Source organism: Camarhynchus parvulus, chromosome 3 (assembly GCF_901933205.1).
Source record: "Camarhynchus parvulus chromosome 3, STF_HiC, whole genome shotgun sequence".
NCBI lineage: Eukaryota > Metazoa > Chordata > Aves > Passeriformes > Thraupidae > Camarhynchus > Camarhynchus parvulus.
In genome coordinates, this window is record NC_044573.1 from 6,158,872 (window position 1) to 6,180,628 (window position 21,757).

Here is a 21,757-nt window from a genome sequence, read left to right on the forward strand (position 1 = left end):
GCTGCAAAGAGCCACTGGAAGGTCATCTCCACACCTGGCTGAGCTCAGGAAGGTCTGTGAGGGTCACAGGCTCTCCTGCAAAGCTCACTTCCAGGGCTGAGCTGTCTCACACATGACTCACTCTGCTGAAGGCAGTCCAGCCCAGAGCACACACTCCTTGTGTTTGCTCCCATAACTCAGGAGCTGCCTCAGCTGGTTCTGGGCTGTTTCTGCCAGGGACCAAAGCCTGGAAAGCAATCTCATTATTAAGATATGGGCCAGTGAGGTCAGAGCTGCAATCACATCCACTCTGAAGCTTGCTGAGGGGAAGGCACTGCACAGTGATGCTTGCAGGTCGTTTGGTGAGGCTGAGTGCTGAGACTCAGAGCTTGCTCACCTGGAGTAAACCACACCCAAATATAACACAATACCACATTCAGGTGGCAATGTGAGCGTGTGTGTGGTAATAGCTGCCTTTGCATCAACTCAGACACCATTTTTCCACTAAACTTATCTTCAAGGCTGCTCTCATGCCCCCAGGGAGCTCTGCCTGTCTGTGAGGTGGCTGAGTGAAGGGATCAAGGCCTTTCACTGCTCTTGGCTTCTCCAGGTCCCACTCTGAGCAGAAAGGGACCTGATCCATCTGGCATCCAGCCAGCAGAATGCAAGAAAATACCAAACAGCTGCTAAGAATTAGGGAAAACAAGCTCCCCATCCTCTTTTCAGCAAAGAGAAATGTCCCCACAATCAGGGGTAGAGGACACATCTCACAATTATTGCTCTCTTTGTAGCAAAGCTGGGACCCTTTGCAGGGTGGCTGCAGATGAGCTCCTGCCCTGCCCTGCAGTGGGCACCCTTGTGCAGCTGAGTGCACGCCTGATCCCACTCACCAGGGGCTTCACCCTCCTCTGTGCCTTCCCCACCCTCCAAGGACACACCAAAAGCAAATTGCCACATCAGGTATCTTGACAGCAAAGAGTTAATTCCTGGCACACTCTGGCTCTGGGGCCTTTAAGGAGTGTGTATCATCTTACTCATGGTAGTCCTGGTTCTTTATGAAAATCCGTAGGAGAAATTGGAATTCCTGGTCCTCTGCTGCAGCAGGAACCACGGCGTAGGTTCCTGGGCTCAGGATCAGGTAGCTGGTCACATCTCGAGCCTTGAGAAAGGTTTGCTTCAGAACTCTGGAGTTCTCCTGAAAGAAAAAAATACAGCTGGCTACCTTCCTGTTGGGAACCAGAGTAAATCAGGCAGCACACTCACACAGCCTGCCATCCCCACACCTCTCTGAATCTGCATCCACCACGCCTCGACCTCCCCCGTGGCCTGTAAACCCAACCAGGGGACAGGTTTTCTCAAGGACATATCAGAGTTGGTCAAAGGTGGAGAAAGTGAAAGAAACAGAAGCCAAAATGAGCTTAAGGAGATTTGAAGAGGACTTCAATTAACATTAAGCAGAGCTCATGAAGGAATCAAGGATGAGTGCTATTACTAAAAAATTCCCTGAGATCTTCTTTGACTCAAAGAGGTCAGAGAGCCCTCTAAGCATGTCACCCAGATGACAATGCTTCAAGAATCCCAATCCAAACGAGCAAGTGTCACAAGAAAACTGAGTATTCTGATCTTTCATCTGTTATTCCAGTATTTTTTTTTGCTGAGATGAAACAAATATAATGCAACAGCTATTACTATGATGACATGTAAAGATAGCATAATAAAAAACCCTTCCTTAACATATTCCCCAAAATATATCAGCGTGTATAAATTCCATTTAGAATGGTTATACAGCGTGGCAGAGTTATTTATGAGCCATGCCTTTGGGAGACAATAACATAAAACTGCTATTTTGGAAGGGAAAAAAAAAAAAAGAGGATGACTAGTGTTACAGAGGGCTGGGAGGTACACAGACTGCCAAGTATTATGGGTCAGATTTGGAGCAGATAGAAATGGGCAGTGCTGCAAAGAAATAAATGGTGTAATACTTTTTCCTCCCCACTTTTGAGCCTTATTCCACATTCCTTCTGGTAAAAAGCAGAAGCAGATTAATATCTCAGTGGAATCAAAACTGGTGTGAGATAAGAATCAGCCTCTATACATTTCTCAGCTCTATCACACCACATTAAACTTCCCTCACAGCCATGTATTAGTGTTCCACGTCTATATTTAATCAAAGGCTTCCTAGAGCTATCAGATACGTCCATTCTGCTTTGCATCCTTGCCTGCACTGCATTCTCCTCTCATCCTGCCAGGGGATAATGCTCCTTTTACTTCACAGCAACAATTTGATGCATTGCAAAAGGTACCGAACAGCGGATGTGTGGCATTCACATTCTCTGAAAAAATCCCTTTGCCCAGGACTTTTCTCCTAGGAAGCTGAGAGGCCTCAGAGAAAAGGAAAGCAAATTTTATCTCATTTGCTTCTCCTGTGTTTTGTTCCTTTGGAATGTGTTTGGAGATTGTTTACCCACAGGTGATTGTTTCATTGGATCTGGTGTGAGTTGTTTTCACTCATTGGCCAATTAAGGCCAAGCTGTGTTGGGACTCTGGAAAGAGTCACAAGTTTTCATTATTATCTCTTTAGCATTCAGTATCTTTTCTGTATTCTTTATTATAGTATAGTATTTCTTAATATAATATAGTATCATAAAATAATAAATTAGCCTTCTGAGAACATGGAGTCAGGTGCACCATTCCTGCCTTTGTCGGGGCATTCCCTGCAAATACAATATGGATGATGCTGCTAATGAATCACAGCAAAGAAAGCAGATCTGGGAGGAAGAGTCAAGCCACGTGAATCTTGCCAATTGCACTCCCCTTGTGCAAAGAAACCCCTTGTAAATTTTCACCCCAGGGTGTTCTGATTGCTCTCAGGCACGGAGGCTGAACACTGGGAAATAAACTGAGGGAATGGCACTCACACCCAGTCTGGTTTTAGCTCCTGGGCTTGGCTTTTGCTGCTACCAGGACAGGACACCAGGCTGGCTGTGAGGAGCTGGTAGGGCAGCTCCCATATTAAAACACTTCGTGTGTGTCCATGAGGGAATGTTTTCTGTATAATCCTCTGTACAAATGTGCACCAATATCATTAGATTGACAAAAGCCATGATGTGTTGTATTTTTGGGGACCCCTGACAAAGGGAGGAATGATGAATCTGACTCCATGTTCTTAGAAGGCTAATTTATTATTTTATGATCTATATTATATTAGAGAATGCTATACTAAAACTATACTAAATAATAGAGAAAGGATACAGACAGAAGGCTAAAAGATAATAATGAAAACCCATGACTCCTTCCAGAGTCCTGACACAGCCTGACGGTGATTGGTCATTAAGTAAAAACAATGCACATGAAACAATCACCTGCGGGTAAACAATCTCAAACCACATTCCAAAGCAGCAAAACACAGGAGAAGCAAATGAGATAATATTGTTTTCCTTTTCCCCTGAGGCTTCTCAGCTTCCCAGGAGAAGAATCCTGGGCAAGGGGATTTTTCAGAAAATATGATGGTGACAATGGTGTGGCAGAGCAGCCTAACTGCTCCCTTGCCCTCGCTGCCCAGTGCTCCACAGTAATCCTGGTGCCCCCAGAAATGCTCTGCTCTGCCCTGCAGCTCCTGTGCAGGAGGTCACTCATAAGGCCAGAACCCCAAGTGACCTGAGCCCAAAGGCAGCCTGAGGTGAGCCACGGGCTGGCAGCCCACAGAGGCCATGTCATCTACACTTGACAAACTCATGGAGGTTCATCCACCCTTGATCCACCTCATACCAAGAGAGAAAAAACACACCTGAGCATCAGCTGGAGGGGAAGAAAAATTTTATATGTAAAGCAAGAATAGAGAAAATCCATCTCCTAGTCTGCCTCCCGATTAAACAATCCCTTTTTTTGAGGGAACCAAGACCTATATCATCACCTCCCAGTGAAGGTCACGCCTGTTAAAATGGGTAACTAACCAAGGTGGACGTGCATCGGGCAAGAGCAGAGACCTCCATGGCTGGTGACTTTTGGGCATGCTGGAAGGAGCAATTCCCCTTTCACCAGGAGCAGCAGCTCTTTCTGAGTGGCACAGCTGGCCCAATGGAGTGCTGCAAGGCTTGATACCTGCACAGGACAGAGGATATCCTCCCACAGGGAGAGTGAGCTCCACTTGCTGGAGGGATGCCCTTTTAATGACATCTTTTATTTCTCAGACACACTTTCTTTTATGAGCTACAAAGCCATGCTCTCCCTTTATGAGGAGCTGTTAAACTTATGGCACCAATTATTTAAAGTCTGGGACTAGGGCAAACCTCTCCAGTAATGAGGAGAATGAGGAGAAATTAGGGTTGTAGCAATCCCTGCTTCCTTTTTAGGCTTTGGGTTTGGAACAATAGCCTCCTACAGTCATCAGCCAACAAGAAAAATACTTTGGGAAGGGTTAGCATCCATCCACACTAGCAACTGTGCTTTCAGTAAGGCTGGTAATGCTCTGAGAACATTGAAAAGGCTTGAAAGGAGCTTGAAAAGGCACCTCTCTGGACAGTCACCAAGAAAAAAGCCCAGAGAAATTGTAGTGGATGTCCCAGGGGTCTGAGTGGATTTCCTCTACACTGGTCTCGAGCAAAGGCTCTCATGTGTTTTGTAAATGTTTCTACACAGCTTTTCAGATAGAAAACAGCAGGGTGAGTGAGAAGGGCCCACTTTGGGGAGCAAGAGACAATCTGCTTCCCTGCTGTGCCTGCAGTGCTGCTCGAGGCTGTGGCCAGTGCTGGCTGTCATGCCCTGTGCCCAGCCAGCACGGCATGCCACCAGTGCTGCTGGTACAGAGGATATTGCCCTGGCACATCTCCTAACCCAGGCGCTCCCTCAGCTTCCCAGGGCTATTCTGGGATGCTACAGAACTAAAAGTGCCACCTTTTCCTTAAGACATGTATAAAAGAAAGCCTGCTTGACTCTATTTTTACTCTGAGTCTTCTACAATAGAAGGCACCCAGAAATTTACACCACATACTGACTTTGTAACAGGCCAAAAGGCAATTCAGTCTTGCATTCCCACACACAGGTAAAATAAACCACACAGAGAACAACAGTGCCCACATGATATCTGACTGTGCTTACCGTGGTGATGAAAAAGCCAATCCTCAGGTTTTTTTCATCCTGCACGTGCTCAGCGTGTTTTTGCATGAGGGAAATTGCTACATTACAGGTTTTTGGGTTGTGATCTAGCACTCTGAAGAAATACTGAGGGTTTGTTGAAGCTGCACCTGCTGAGAAAGTGTTAATAGGTTAGCAGTAGGCTCAGGGATGTTCCAGCAGGAGCCTGTTGTGTAAGATCCTGCTTGTGTCGACCCAGAGGAGCAGTCACTGCTCCAAGATCCTTTCATTACAACAGAGCCCTACAGTCTCCACACTAGCACTAGAAGCTGAGGCATCTGGAGGTAAACTAATTGCACATTCATCATTTTAGAAACCTCTGGCAAAGTCACGGAAGTCGTGCGGATTTCTCAACCCCCCTACATCTGCTCCACCTCCATGGCAGCATGGCACGCTTTCCCAGGAGCAGAAAAGCAGTGCCTCTTCATCAGGCACCTGACCCAGAGGCTGAGCTGAACAGGACTGTGGCTTTGAGGTGATAAACACATAGAAAAGGACAAAATGGTGCAAAGCTACCCTCTTCTTTCCTGCTGCCAATGTTTGTGATGGACAGACAGAATATCGAGCCCCAGAGGGAAACAGCTGCTTCTTGGCCAAGGCTTTGGTTAACAGGAAGCATTCCTGGTTAAAAAAAAAGGCAATGAACTGCCCTAAGCGGGGAAAAAAGGACTGAGATGGCAGCAGAGTAGAATTTAAGCCAGATCCCTGTGTTGGGTGGCCTTGAAAGTTGCAAATTTGAATGATTGTACTTGGACAGGGACTTTACTGTTGGGAAACACAGCTCCAAGGAAAATGGCTCTGCCTGCACACTCTCAGTTCAGGGCCTTCTCTGGAGCTTGGCAACCCCCATCTTTCCATCATTTTGTAGCCCTTTGCCTACAAGAAGCCCCTGCAGCTCCTTGCTCAGTCCCAGTGAGTGTGGTGTGCAGCAGCACCGGCATTGCTTTGTTTGTTATCACACCTTGAGACCTGGGGATCAGGTTAGGAGCAGGAGCCTGAAATCTGTAACCCAAAACCTGGTTGCTGCTAAGTCAAGGGTTATCATTTGAGAAAAAAAGAAGCCTCTTCACTGATCAGATACTACCATCCTAGATTAAAAACACAAAGCCCAAACACTGATGCAGCTGTAAAAAAAAAAAAATGAGATGAGATAAGATAAAAATGTAAAAATATACTGCTATTGATTGGAGCTTACAATGCCAGAAGAGTTCTTGCACAGGCAGTAAAACCACTGGTCTTATCAGCCCCAAAAGACCTTTTTACATTAAAAAATAGAGCTTTGTAGCACATTTTTTTCATTCCATTGTGGTGGTTTGCACAGGGGTCCCAGGATGAGGGAAGAGACGAGAATCTGAGTCCATGTTTCAGAAGGCTGATTTACTATTTTTATGATATCTATTATATTAAAACTATACTAAAAGAATAGAAGAAAGGACTTCATCCGAAGGCTTGAAAGGAATAGAAAGGAATGATAAAATCTTGTGACTGACCAGAGTCCGAGCCAGCTGGACTGTGATTGGCCTTTAATTAGAAACAACCACATGAGACCAATCACAGATGCACCTGTTGCATTCCACAGCAGCAGATAATTATTGTTTACATTTTGTTTTTGAGGCCTCTCAGCTTCTCAGGAGAAAAAATCCTAAGGAAAGGATTTTTCATAGAATGTGTCTGTGACATTCCATATCCATTCCATTTCAGAGCACTTTTTGCTCTGTAAAATCAACAGCATATTCGCCAGACCAGACTTTCTGACGAGGTCCCCAGTAACACCTATTTCAGCTGGCTGGAAGAAGATATACAAGCTCATTCTGACTTAAGGAGCCCGGGGTTCCTAAATCACAACTCTCCCGTTTTAACTCGGCAGCCAGCGCTGTTGCTTTGTTTCTGCCTGTTTAGCTGATAAGTGCCGCAATGGGGAAAGGCAGGCATTAACACCTGGCAATCGATACTTGTGCGATTCGGCGCTCGGAGTGAATGTTTCACACCAGTGGGGAGGAGGAGACAAGCAGTGAGAGCAGTGAGCATCCCTTACCCCGGGAATAGCGGCTCCTCCTGGAGGGAAGGCCCGGGCTCCACAGGTTGGTGTAGCTGTTCAGAGACCACGCTGCTGTGCCGTGCTCATCTCCAAAGTCCAGGAATGTTGGGGTGCTGTTACATATATACAGCCATGAAAACTGCTCCTGGAAGTCCTTACAGGACATCCTGCAGAGAAGGAGGGAAATGTCATCGTTCAGTGCAAGACAGAAGAACATTGGCAGCAGGTCAGGGAGGTCCATGATCCTGGCCCTCTGCTCAGCCCTGGTGAGGCACATCTGGAGTGCTGTGCCCAGTTCTGGGCTCCTCAGGACAAGAGAGACGTGGAGCTGCTGGAGCAGGTCCCGTGGAGGCTACAAAGGTGATCAAGGGACTGGAGGATCTTCCTTCTGTGGAAAGGCTGAGGGAGCTGTTCTGCCTTGAGAGGGAACCTCATCAATGTCAGTATCTGAAGGGAGAGTGCCAGAGGTTGGACCAGGCTCTGCTCAGTGATGCCAAGCAATAGGACAAGAGGGAATGGGCAGAAACTGAGGTACAGGGAGTTCCACCTGAATATGAGGACAAATTTCTTTACTGTGCAAATGACCACACACTGGAACATTGTGACCATGTTCACAGGGGCCTTAGGATGAGGGAAGAGATGAGGATCTGAGTCCATGTTTCAGAAGGCTGATTTATTATTTTATGACATATATTACATTAGAACTATACTAAAAGAATAGAAGAAAGGATTTAATCAGAAGGCCAGCTAAGAATAGAAAAGGAAAGAATGATAACAAAGGCTTGTGGCTTGGACTCTCTGTCCGAGCCAGCTGACTGTGATTGGCCATTAATTGGAAACATCCAACATGGGCCAATCACAGATGCACCTGTTGCATTCCACAGCAGCAGATAATCAGTGTTTACATTTTGGCCTCTCAGCTTCTCAGGAGGAAAAATCCTAAGGAAAGGATTTTTCATAAAAGATGTCTGCGACAGAACATGTTGCCCAGAGAGGGCGTGGAGTCTCCCTCACTGGAGAATTCCACAACCATCTTATCTCAGTCCTGTGCCACGTGCTCTGGGGTGACCCTGCTCCCACCCTCTGTGGTGCCTGACCCGCCCTGTGGTTCTGTGAAGACACCAGTCAGGTATCCACATCCACCCCATGTCTGTAAGAAGGGAGATTGCTGAGAGCTCTGCAGGCACCTGCAGCTCTGCTGGCTGCTACCTTGTAGGAGGGTTCAGCTCTCAGTGCATCTTGGGCTGCCCTGATTGCCCCAAATGCCCTAGGGTAAACCACAGGGCACGTTCAGGGGTATCTTGCTGCAGCCCTGCCATCTCCAGCACACCTCTGCCACTGTCCCTTGTAGCTCCACAGAGCTCTGTCCCATGCTCATGCTTCACTCAAGCCTCACCTGTGTGTTTCAGACCCACCTGCTGTAGCCCTGCTGTCCTCAGAGCCCCCCAGGGCACGTGTGCACCTTCTGAATAACCAGTTTTTCTAAGGGACAGCCCATGCGTGGCTGAGCTGTATCTGGGAGCAATCAGAGGCAGTGAAAAACCACAAGCACCTGCAGAGCAGTTGAGTGCACAAGCTCAGTGACCTGCTTAGCCAGCTGTCCCCTTCAAGCATCTGTCAGTCCAAGGTTCAAACCACACACTTTATGAGGAGAGGCGGTGTGACAAAATGACCAGGTCTCAGAGGGCTGGATTTTTACTTCTCTCTTTTTTTTTTTTTTTTTTTTTCCCATCACTTAATCTTGGCCAACTCCATTTTTTCAGGTTTCCTCTGACACCACAGGGTCAGGACAATCTCCAATTTGCTGCTTGCACACAGCTAACACAGGGTGCCTTGAGCCACCACCAAGCACAGAGAACTGCCAAAATTACTTTTTCCATCATGAAGGCAAATAGAAAACCCTGTAGGATAAAGGATCAATAAGGAAATACCAGAATTCTCCATCATCCTTATTTCTGAGGAGGGCTTCTCTGTATTTAGGCTCAACACGGTCCCATTGAGGAGAGCTGCAAAAAAGAACAAATCGACAAGATGTGAGGCACAGCTCCTCATCTTTGGCCTATTCCTCTAAGATCAGGAGGGATGAACAAACTGTGCATTGGAAACAGGACCAGCAAATGGAACTCTGTGCCTCTGCTGTGCCTGAGCTGCCCAGCCTGGGGTGAGGAATCCTCCCCTCTGTCCTGGTCACCTGTCCCCAGGCTGGAGAGGCACCAAGCCACAGCACTCTGAAGCACTGATATTCCACACTGACATGCAGGAAGCACGTTACCCAGTCAGATGTGTTGTTTCCAAGCAGCATGTTTGCAATTAAGTGATAATTGTACTTTCTGCAGAGTTTAGGATAAATAAACAGCACGTGAATCAATAATTTATTGATCTGTGCAGCTTACCTGTGAACGTGCTGCTGACATTTCAATTACACTTAGGATTGTAGTCCACCCTTCCAAAAGGATGGGAGGATGCTGCCTGAGCACAGGGATGTTATCCCAGCCTCAGACACATCCACACAACCCACCAACCCTTCCAGATGCAACACTCCAGCCTGACTTTTCTCAGCAGAGTGCTTGTGTGTGGTCCTAGCAACAGGGAGGGGTGGGATGCTATTAAATAACCTAAGAGTGGCACAAGAACATCTCTCTAATCATGGAAACACTGATGCAATTCCAAAAGGAAAACTAAGATCTATTTGTGTACAAAACATTTGCAGTCTATATCATTCCTTTCTTTAGGAAAGAGATGTTGGATTATCCACACAGGCAGCAAAGTGGTCCTTGCATCCCCAAAGCTGCATGAAGGATCCAAAAGATTAATTCAAGCCATTCCCTGGCACTTTGCCTCTGGAATAACCAAGCACCCTTTCTGTCCCTCTGTGCTCAGTGCTGCCCTGCTCCATGGACTCATCTGACCATCCTCCTCCCAGAGTCAGCCTCATGGGAGCAGAAGAAAGAGGAGGAAGGTGGATGTGTGATTTCTGCAGGAGGATTCAATAGAAGCAGCCAGGCAGCATCCAAGGACATGGTCAGAGCTTACTCCAGGAAATAAGGGCTCTTCCATCCATGACTTGTGTAGAATCATGCACTGGGTAAAATGCATACACACAGACAAGAAGGGACACCTGAGCCTAGCAAGGCTGCATTAGTTTTCCCTGGATTGGATTTCTGCAGGCAGTTGCTATGCAGATGGAAATAATGCTCATAATTAACTGATTTGGAAATATCTGTTTTGTTAAAATGGGTGCAGGGCAGAGGTTCTTATAAAAGATTGATTCACTATTATATTAAAGCTTTAAGACCCTACTTATCACTCCAGGGCCCCTTCCACTCCCCGTGGCCCCACGGATTCCAGATCCTGATGATATGTTTCCAGCCATTCTCGTAGGGGATCTGTAAAGAGGAAAGAAAAACAAACTCAGCCACAGCTTTTCACAGTTCAGTGAAGAGAAGGGTAATAAAATGGAACTTCCTCTACACCTTAGAGACCAGGTTTAACCTCTGATCTCATTTTCCCAGCAGCGAAAAACCAGCGCCTTCTGCTACACGGCAAAGGAAGGATGTGTGAGAGAAAACCTCGCCCATTTTTGCTTTCCTGAGGACAGTGAATAGCTGACACAGGGAGAAGCAGCAGCATTCCTGTCACACTGCATGAATTCAACAGCCTTGGGAAATTCCAGTGCCTAATTCTGCACATCTGATGCTGTGAGTCAGCAAAGGCAGAGGCTTTGAGGAATGAGGTCACCAGGCTGCCTGGAGTGAAAGCCAACAGTCAGCACAGAGAATGGAATATAAACACAATCTGTGGGGCTGTGGTTTGCGGCAGCTGGGGGTTCTGGTGCTTTCCTCCTTTTGCTGCCACTGATTTAAGTCAGAAGCAATTAACTTTTGCAAGTGAGTGAAGCCAAAATGGTGGAAGTGGAAAGGAGAAGCAAACCTTTGTTTTCTGGCTCCCCTTATCCACACAGGCAGCATTGGAAACAACACCATGGCAGTCTCTTCCCAGGCAAAGGCAAAGGCTCTAATCATTCCCCCTCAGGACAACCCCTTGGATGTCTTGGCACTTCATTAAGTGGGGCAAAGACTGTTTCTCCTCTCTCACACACCAGGAACAGCCTGCTTCCCTTCCAGCAGAATTGGGCACCCTTCTGCCCCCACCCTGCAAAGAGACAGCTGGGGCCTTCTCTGGAGCTTGGCAACCCCCATCTTTCCATTTTGTAGCCCCTTGCCTCCAAAAACCAGCATGCTGGCTGTGATGACAGCACCATGAGAAAACCAACAGAGAGAGGGGGGATAAGGGAGAAAGCAGCTTAGGGAAAGCAGCATCCCCTTTCCAAGCTACTTTAGGTTCCAAGATTCAAAGGTTTTGTAGATATCTTGCTTGACAGCATAGCTATTGTTTGGTTTCTCTCTTCACTGTTAACTCTCCCTGTGTGTACTACAGCTTACTGGGCTAAGCCATGTTCTGACTTCTGGCTGTAAAAAATCCTTAATTTCTTTTGATCCGTGTGATAAATTGGTTCTCAGATCATCAATATTAACATTCAGCCAGGAGCAGTTCTGCATGAGTATAACAGCTTTAAAAGATGGAGAAACGCTGTTCTTGAACCAGCGATTTACTTCTCACACAGTGATTTTTGGCAGCTTGTGATTGAGCTGAACAAATGTAGATTTGCATCATAGGACAAATCCCACAATTTCAGCCAGTGCTTCTACTTGCATTTGAAACACAAAAAGACATTTTTGAAGAGTCAGCATGGAACAAAAATCTCCAGAAATGTTGGATTTGACACACTGGTATTGTATTGTATTTGGGACACACTGCTGAAGTGTCCCACAAGAAAAGTAAATTTCTGTTGCATTTTCCATTAGAAAACAACATGGATTCGGATATCATCCCTCTTTTTGTGGTGCCAGAGTCCTTCCATCTCTTGGAATTTGAACTATGTGCTTTCAGCAATGCCCCCTGAGTGTGGAGCTAATTCACATCACTCTGACTGGACCAGCAGCACCACTGCCCTGTGGTGGGTCATCAGTACAAGATCTGCAGGCAGGAACAAGTCCCTGACCTTACCTTCGCAGCTCCTGTGACGGTGTAGGCATGGCCCTGCACAATCCCATTCCTCAGCTCTATGTTCCTTGTCGACTGCAGAAGGGAGAAAGCACAGCTTTTAGCTCCTGCCACGCCACACAGACACAGCCACCAGCTCCCAGGAGTGCCATTTGCACTAAACAAAGCCTGGGGTCTGACCACAGCAGCTCCTCAGAGATGTTCCTGCAGGAATGTGGCTGTTCCCACTCCTCCTGAGCTGAGAACACAGTCCTTGGCTTGCTTGCAGCAGCCAAGCTTCCTGTGCTGAGGAGGCAGGCACCCCAGGAGCAGTGTCACACACCTCACTGCCACACGCCACACACTGTAGGGGAAGCCTGGGAGATGTTTTATCAAAGGTTCTTGCTGAATATCACAAAGCCCTTTGCATTAATACCAGTGAGCCTGCAAGCCACAATGAGAGAATTGCATCTGTCACAGGCATCTTTTATGAAAAATCCTTTCCTTAGGATTTTTCCTCCTGAGAAGCTGAGAGGCCTCAGGAACAAAATGTAAACATTGGTTATCTGCTGCTGTGGAATGCAACAGGTGGATCTTTGATTGGTCTCATGTGGTTGTTTCTAATTAATGGCCAATCACAGTCCAGCTGGCTCAGACTCTCTGTCCGAGACACAAGCCTTTGTTATTATTTTTTTTTTTTCTATTCTTAGCCGGCCTTCTGATGAAATCCTTTCTTCTATTCTTTTAGTATAGCTTTAATGTAATATATATCATAAAATAATAAATCAAGCCTTCTGAAACATGGAGTCAGATCCTTGTCTATTCCCTCATCCTAAGACCCCTGTGAACACGGTCACATTGCATCCTTTCACAGAAGAGAGGGAGGTGTGTCTTGGCCTTGCCAGAGCTGATCACCAAGTCTGGAGGCCAAAATCAGGCCTGCTGGAAGAGGACACCACTGTTCTGCAGTGGAATTAGCCAGGTGAGAAGGTACAGCCCCCTCTGGGACAGAGCAATCCATCCACATCTGCCCAAATGCCTTTAGAGTCCCTACCAAATAATCTTACCTGCTTTCTGCTGCCAAGATCCCTTGGGGCATCCATAAACTGTAACTATTTTACAGAGTGGTGATGGGTTTCCTTTTCCCCTGCCAAGAGCAGCCTTTGTGCAAAGCCAGTGAACCAAGGGAGTGAGTGTGACCAGCCCTGTGGCTCACCTGGCCCGAGGTGCCGCAGCCCATGAGGCACCGAGACGTGTCAGCTGCTCTCAGGATCTCCTCCAGATCAGGAGGTGGGTCCTTCAATGAAAACTGCACCTGGACTCCACCTGTGAGGTCTACTAAAGCATCTGATAGGTAGCCTCCATTCAGGTTCTGGTAGGAGCCCTGCAGCCTATAGAAAAAAAATTGAAAATAGATTAAAAAAAAAAAAAAAGGGAAAAAGAGACAGAAGTTAATTAGTCCTTACATTGATTTCATAAACAATACACAGTGCTTGCTTTAAAAATGAAGGTGGTGAGCACAGGGGAGCCCAGGGTGTGCAGACACTGTGGCCAGGTAATGAAAGGAAACGTGACTGAAATACTTGGCCAGGCACAACACACGTCCTGTGGAGGGAAGGAGACAAAGGGGGAGCTTTTTCTGTGCCTTCATCCCCATCTGAGGCAGCTGTCCACAGCCATTCACAGACAGTGGAAATTATAATAATAAGGTGCATCTCAGGCCAGCACAGGCATTTTTGGGAGATGAGCTGCATCTCATCTTGAAGCATGCAGTTTCTTTTCTCTGAACAGGAAGGGAGCCAAGGATGACTAGTTCAAATGGATGTTTCAGGTCAAATGGAGCTGAACTGTTAGTTTCTACATCCTACTTATACAGGACTCTTCACAAAAATGGCCAGTATTCCTTTTGCAAATGAGAAAAAGGAGAAAAGAGGTGAAGGTATTTACCCATGCTTGCAGTGCAAGGCAGAAATGAGCTCTCAGCACTGTTCCCAGTTCACTCTGCTAGAGCACAATAATAGGATAATAATTTAATATTGCCAGCACAGTCCTTGTTGTTTTTATCGTGTGGTTTTTATTGAGACAGCAAATAAGCTGGAACATGCTGTACTTAGAGCAGGTAGAGCATGCTGTTAAACCCCTCCATACACACTGTATTTAATGAATGTAATCAAATGAAGTCTGCAGCTAATTGTATTTTGAAGAGTTGTCCTTGTCCTGCGCTGATGAAAAGAATTTGTCTTGGGCGTTGGGGAATAACTTCTCCAATGGGAATCTCATAAACAGCATTGCTTGCAACTTTAATTTAATAGAGGTTTGGTATGCATTGTAATTAAAATCTTATGCAGCAAATTGATACTGAATCCTGAGTCAACTTTTCTGAGATATCTCAGGGCAAAATGTATCCCCTTCCTGAGTCGCTCTCATGCTGCTTTAACGTTTGCTTATTCCTGACCAAATCTGCCAAAATTATTATCTCTTTTCCTCATCTCCTCTTCACTGCAGTGCAAATGCTACACCAGCCTCAGGTACCAAGTTCCAACCCCTCATACCACCCCTAACACAGGACTTTTTCTTCAGCATATTTAATAATGAGAAATGGGCAAATGCTAAGGGACCACAATCTGATCCCTTCTCTCTCCAGAGGATTTTTAAAAATTGTTATCTCTTTATTAGGCATTATTTACCCTGCGTACTCTGGGGACCTCAGCTTAGAGTCAGAGCTCTCTGTGAAGTGAGAGCTGAGCAGAGTCCCAGGAGTGTGTGTGTGTTGTGCCTGGGCTTGTTCCTCAGTCGTGCTTCCTCTCATTGCCTGCTCCAAATACCCACATGATCTCTGATTAGTGTCTGTAAACACAGGTAATCCATGCTGGGACTCTGCAGTCCTAAACTGAGGACAACACAGAAAGGAAAACAGAGACAAAGGAGTTTCCCTGAAAGCAGGAGGACACTCCAGGCCCTTTTGTGTCACCATTGCCCTGCTCATTTTGCTTCTCAGGCATTAACATCCCAGAGCTGAACTGGGTAGATTTAGGGCTGGCTGCCTTTAGGGCTGGGTAGAGTTAGGTCTAACCCAAGGCCAACATCTCCAGTTTATGTTGGCCCCATGTTTGCTGCAGGCAACATAAGCACAGCACCACAGAGGCATCTGTCAGCCTGAACTCCTTCCTGTGTGCTTTGCACAAGGCAGAGGGTGAAACCACCCCCAGAAAGCATTCAGCACTGGGTGGAAGAACAGACCGGGTGTATTTACTTGGCATATGCTTTTTCCAGCAAGGATGGCCAGAATTCATTTGAAGTTCGGGGGTGGACAGACAGGTATCTTCCATTTAGGAATGGCAGCCGGTCATCTATCACTACATCCACCCATTCTCCATACTGCCAGAACTGGAAATAAATAAAATAAAAAATACATTTTAAAAAGAGAGGGAGAAAATAAAACAACGAGTCTCCTTTAAGCACTAATGCCCATGGAAAGAAAAATCCTCCTGAACTAGCACAGGAATTAATCTAAAGCAACGTGGAGATGTGCAAGTTCTCTCCTGAACTCCTCGGGATAATGGTCCCCATTGTTAAACAAGCCACCAGCTGGCTGGATTTCCCAGTGGCAGGGAAAGTCCTTGGGGAGTGTAGCTGGTCCTGCAGTGAGTGGGAGGAGAGATTCAACACGGGGAGTATGCTAATATTCTTGGGCAATAGCAAGATTTCAGGAAGATAAAGAATGATCAGCTGGTGGATTCCATGAGCCTCACTCCTCAGCCACACTTGGATTTTTCCCCACAGTGCAGCTCTTGGCCAGAGAGGCTTTGTCAAGATCCAGCCTCTAAATTTCCTTTCCTCTGTGTTTCAATTAAGACTCTGACATGCTGTCATGGATGGAGACAGTGTAGTGACTAAAGACTGTTTTGAGGTGCTATCCATCTCCTTGATGGATGAGAAGGACACAGGCAGTCTCTCCAGCATGTGGACAGAGCAGGTGTTTCTCCAGCTGATGAAACTTTTCAAGGGAAAAGACAGGAATAAAGATCTGCGGGGATGAACTAAAGGAGCCATTTCCAGAGTCATTAGCAGATTAATGTAGCTTAGCATGATTCGAAATCATAAGAGGCCAAGCTCTTATTTGCAGTAATGCTAAGGACTCTAGTGGAAGTATGCCAGCAATAGATTTAGTCTAGCATGATTTTATTTCAACAGCTCTGGTCAATGAAAAACCCCAAAATGAGCTGTTCTGCTAGAAAAGCACCAGACCAGATCTGCCCAGCAGCAAAGCAGCTTACAGACTGCTCAGCTGAAAGCAGGTCTGATCCTACTCACATTTCTGCCTCACCCAGGCCTCTCCCTTCCTGCACTAGTGGTGGCAGGAGGTTTGGAACCCCTAAATTGAGTTGGAACCCCTAAATTGGGTTGGAACCTCTACCTTGAGCTCCAGGAGAGATTTGGGGCTTCTGCTTGATTTTGGCTTGAGGAAAAGCCTTCCACTGGCTGTCCTCTGCCTGAAGGAGAGACAGGCAAAAGGAATGTCCAAAAGGAAATGTCCTTTCAGTCACCCAAGGAGCCCGTGTGCCAACACCTAGGAGCAGGTCTGTGTGGAGAAGAGGTGTGACATCCAGCCACGCCTCCCCATGTGCAATCACAACAGGTAAACAAGGAGAACACGCAGGACTTGCTGTGGGAATTAACGCAGTCCAAACCCACTGAGGGATGTTTTTCCAAAAGTCAAGCTCCTTGGCCATGTTTGGTAGGGAGGTCAAGCTTGGAGGCTGTCTGAATGCAGCATTGTGTTTTCCTTCAGCTCCTTTGTCCTGACTGCCACAACAGACCTTCAAGTGGTGGTCTCATCTGAGCTCACAAGGACAGGAAAAGCCACAGAGGGAAGAAGAAATCTCATGGGAAATCCTAGAGTGCTCTGGAAGTACAAGAGTGGTGCAGGAGAAGCCATTCTCCTGTTTTCAGAGGATGTGGCTTGAGTCTGGCTTAATGAAATTTCTTTATATCCCTTTATGGGATTTAAGTACTGCAGCTGTGAATGTGGTAGTAAATAAAACCAAGAGTTGCTATTTAGGCAGGATGCAAAGAGGGAAGTTCTTCGCCTCCACATTTAGAATAAGCCTTTTAAATCAGGACTTTATTTTCCTTAAGAGAAGGAAAAAGAAATGGACAGTCGCAAGATGACAATAACACATCTAGGGTCCTGATGGTCAAAGGGGGAATGCTGTGTGGTTATTTTGCCTCCTTTTTTCCTTTCTGGACAGGGATCTTAGAAAAATCCAGTTCTGAAATCGAGTAAGGAGAAAATCACATGTCTATCAACTATCAACTAACATCAACCTTTTGTATGGTGTTAAAAAGCACTTTTTGGCTGTTTCCTGAAAATGAAGTCTTGACCATTTTTGGTCTTTAAAGATTTCATCAGTTTCTTCCTGCGAGCAGGGACATTAACACCCAGGGCAGATCCCTCCAGCTGTGAGCTGATGTGCTGTGCAACAACCCCCTGTAGTCCCCTGCAGAACACTTGTGGCTTTTTCCCAAGCTGAGGTGCTGTCCTCATTGTCACAAAGAGTGACACACTCTGCCTCACTGGCACCACAGCTTCTGTGGCAGAGAAAGGGATTCCTGTACAAACATGGGACTAAATTAATCCCTGGGGAAATAACATCGCTGGAATTATTCCCTAGATAAAAACATTGCCCATCTTAACTACAGCTGATGAAGTGCTGAACACCCTTGACTCTTGCAGCTGAACACTGGAGCAGCCCCTTGTACTCCTGAGAGGCAACATGCTCCACTTCCAAAATGGTGGGGAAAAAAGTTATAAGCTGAAATTATTCTATTAGCATATGATATGCCTTGTTTGTGATTCCTCACTGAACTGAGGACTGGTTGCTTAGCCTGTGGATGGCAGTAAAATATCTTTGATGGAATAATTGAAAGGCATTGCAGAGAAGCATTTCCATTCAGAGGAGCTTTCTCAGGGGTTTATTGCTCAAGGAAAGCCAGAAACAGTTGCATTGATTTGCAGATGAGATGACAGGGAAAACATTTTCAAATACTGTAAGGTATTTATACTGCTTAAGATTTAAGGATTGCGCCTAACTAATCTTTTCAAAGCTCCCATGAAAGACAATCTAGCTTGCATCCTTTTAATGTGTTTTAAGCAGACTGGTGTCCCTTCAGCTGGTTTATCTCACACAGTGTGGCAGTGTGTATGCTGGAAATGGGCCAAGATAGAAACATCTGGTATTCTAAGGAGCAAAGCAAAATTTAGACTGTCCACAAGATAATCCTCCTGGTGCTGCTCCACAAGAGCCTAGGAGGTCAAACAAATCCCCCTGCCAGAGCTCTCTGTTTGGAGCTGAACTGCATAAAACAAAAGAGATTTCTGAAGTAAGGGGGATGAGGAATGGCTGAGTTTATCCAGATTTTCTCCACATCCAGTTTAGCTTCTGGAGTTTAATGGTGCTGCAAGCTCTTCTAATCCCACCAGATATTTGTTTGACTCAGACACAAGCAAGCAGAGCCTGCCAGTTGCTACCCAAGTCACCCTCCTGGGAGATTCAGACAATTTTAGGAGTTGGTAGAAAGTGGGATTTGCTAAAAAGCCTTGTTCCTCTCTCCGAAACAAATCTCTTTTTCAAAATATCAAAAGCCTGTTCCTCTGATCTGTCTCCACGGATTTGTAATTTCCAGCCATTTCAACAAGCTAAAAGGGCAAGGTGAAGTGGGGAAACAGAAAATGAGCCCAGATAGGTAGTGCAGGTGAGATGACAGCCATAACAGACTGCCCAAATCAAAGCAGCCACAAGAATACCATCTAAAACACATATGTACACAAATCTACCTGAACAGCTGGTACCGCTGCCTTTGCAGTCATAACTTTCAGAAAAGGGCATCAAATTCCCTGAAGTGCAATTGCACCACCTGGAGCACAAGGAATCATTAAAAAAATTCAGGATTTTCTGCAAAGTTCCGAACTGGGAGTCAGCATTGAAGAACCAAAGCATTCAAGGGTGTTGGGATGTGGGGCGGCAGCTTGGAGCCCTTTGCAATCCAACCAGCCAATACCACAGGGAATACATACCCGGAAATGGAAAATCCCAGCATAATCGTCCTGGAATCCTTGGTCCTTGGGCAAAACATTTTCCAAAAATTGTTTTCTCAGTGTCAGGGAGCCCAGGGCAGCCAGCATCCAGCAGTCACCTCAGGGGAGGGAAGAATCCAGTGCATTCAGTCAGTCACTTGCTGTTCTGGATCACAGCTGACTCTTTAGAAAGGGAATGGCCTGCAACATCTAAGAACCACTTTGCTAAAAGAAACCAACATCCTTCTGTCTCCTTTTCCCCCCTCCAAAATGCTGAAGCACAGTCCAGGATTCACCAGCAATGTCCACTGGGAACCCTGCTGTCACCAGCCACCCTTTTCTACTTTCAGGCTGCTCCTGTCTTTTGCAGTCATGTTGAGACTTCCAGTCCAGAACTATTGTATTTGTTGGGAAATGCCCCAACAAAGGCAGGAATGATGCATCTGACTCCATGTTCTCAGAAGGCTAATTTATTACTTTATAATACTATATTCTATTAAAGAATACTATACTAAACTAAAGAATACAGAAAAGACACTTACTAAATGCTAAAAAGATAATAATGAAAACTCGTGACTCTTTCCAGAGTCCCAACACAGCTTGGCCCCAGTTGGCCAAAGAGTGAAAACAACTCCCAGCAGAATCCAATGAAACAATCACCTGTGGGTAAACAATCTCCAAACACATTCCACATGTGAGCACAACACAGGAGAAGCAAATGAGATAAGAATTGTTTTCCTTTTTTCTGAGGCCTCTCAGCTTCCCAGGAGAAAAACCCTGGGCAAAGGGATTTTTTCAGAGAATGTGAATGCCACACAGAACACTCTTTAGGAAACCTTCAAACTTCTCAGTGGAGTGAGAAATGGGAAAGCTTTTTTTACTACATGGGAGCAGAGCTGCTCCCAAAGACAAACGTGGTCAAGGAGCACAAGATGGAACTGACACAGGGTGCAGATACCTACTATGATACTGGGTAATTATGGCAGGAGTTGAACAGCAATATCCACAGGAAGAAAGCACTGGCAGTCAAATGAAGACATTAGGAAGGAAAGAGAATTCAGCCCTACAGAAGTCAGAGCTGTGCCTGGTTATCTACTCACACTCAACTGTGTTTGACCCTTCTTCCTGAAGCATCTGCCTGATCTCAGCTGGATCTCCACTTCTAAGCTTGGCCTTAGACTGACAGAAGGCAGATGCCAGACAAAAGTGACAAAGATTTGAGCTGCTGCATTTGGGAATCCTGTTAAATATCTGCAATCAGTGGTGTGTGGACTTGTGCCAGTCTAGATTGACCTGCACTGATTGTTTATTGCAGCTACCATGGTCCACATCTTCCCACTGAGCACTTGGAACATGGCAAAGCAGTCACAGGTTATTGCTTTGTGCAGATCTCCTCCAAATCAAGAATATCACCTTACCTATTTCTCCTTGCATGATGTCAAATCTGCTAACTCCATCCGTGATCAAATGAGGATTTCTCTGAAGTTCCTGGAGGAAAGAAAATGCAAAGAACAGTGTGAGTACCCAGCCTTTGCCAGCAGTGTGTTCCTGCCCTTTGAAGACCTTGCCTACCTTTTCCAGGTCTGAAAACTGCTTTTCTTGAGCCCTGATGTTTTGCTGCCTGCCCCCAACAAAACCAGAGGAGATAGTCATCTCTTCTTTAACCTGCTCAGATACTCCTAGGGATGGGGACTTGGGGGTGGGTGCTCTCTGAGTTTTCATTTGGGTTTCTCTAATGCTGCTGACACCTTTCAGAGAGAGCTCTGAGCTTGGCAGTGAAATCAGGCAGCTTCCTGGGGCACAGCAGGGCAGAGACACACAGGTCTCCAAGCAAAGAGGAACAGGGTCTATACTTCAGCTCAGCAGTGGGTCTGGGAGCATTTTACACTCTAAGCCTTTTGTGTTTCCATTCAGGTCTAATACAGGTCAGCCTGGGCTGCTTTTCTTCACTCTGGTGAGGGAGATATAGAAAGAGAGCTTAATCTCTGTCTGCAAAATCCCACAGGCCTGGCTGACATTTTTGATTCGGGGAGAATTTTCCTTGAGAGTCTTGCTTGGGCAGTGAAGGGGGAAGCACTTCAGAGCTTGGCTTTGCACACAGAAATGTGAACCATTCTCCCAGCTGTGTCTGCTGTTGTCCTGGGATATCTGAGTGCTCAGGAAGGAGCAGCCTCACCATCCCCCGTGAAGAACCCTTGGCACTCTCCACCGTGGTAAGGCTCTGCTTTGAAAGAGCAATCAGCCTGAAATAGGCAAGTCATCACACGTGTAAGAAAACAAAGAGATAAAAGGAAGGAAAAAAAGTCCCGGTGAAAAGAAAATAAATATAAAAATACAGCAGCCCTTCCCTGAACAGGCCCTGGCATTCCTTCTCCCCAGCTGCTCTGACATGCTGCACAAAAATAAGACCAGCTCACAATGTGACTCATGACTTACACAGTTGTGTGAGCTCAGCATTAGCAAATCTGTCAGCTTTCTGAAATGGC

At 46.1% G+C, this 21,757-nt stretch overlaps 1 protein-coding gene across 1 annotated transcript in view; it reads right to left on the minus strand.

The window, feature by feature from the left end:
- The window catches only part of LOC115901579 (calpain-13-like), a 47,344-nt gene that overhangs the window by 14,554 nt on the left and 11,033 nt on the right, over positions 1-21,757 (minus strand). The window contains exons 2-11 of the mRNA XM_030944289.1: positions 20,690-20,759; positions 19,272-19,390; positions 15,447-15,580; positions 13,410-13,584; positions 12,218-12,289; positions 10,451-10,536; positions 9,082-9,156; positions 7,148-7,317; positions 5,077-5,225; positions 1,014-1,174 (exon numbers count right to left, since the gene is read on the minus strand). Of these exons, the coding sequence (XP_030800149.1) occupies positions 1,014-1,174; positions 5,077-5,225; positions 7,148-7,317; positions 9,082-9,156; positions 10,451-10,536; positions 12,218-12,289; positions 13,410-13,584; positions 15,447-15,580; positions 19,272-19,390; positions 20,690-20,759 (1,211 nt within the window). The remainder of the gene's footprint in view (positions 1-1,013; positions 1,175-5,076; positions 5,226-7,147; positions 7,318-9,081; positions 9,157-10,450; positions 10,537-12,217; positions 12,290-13,409; positions 13,585-15,446; positions 15,581-19,271; positions 19,391-20,689; positions 20,760-21,757) is intronic.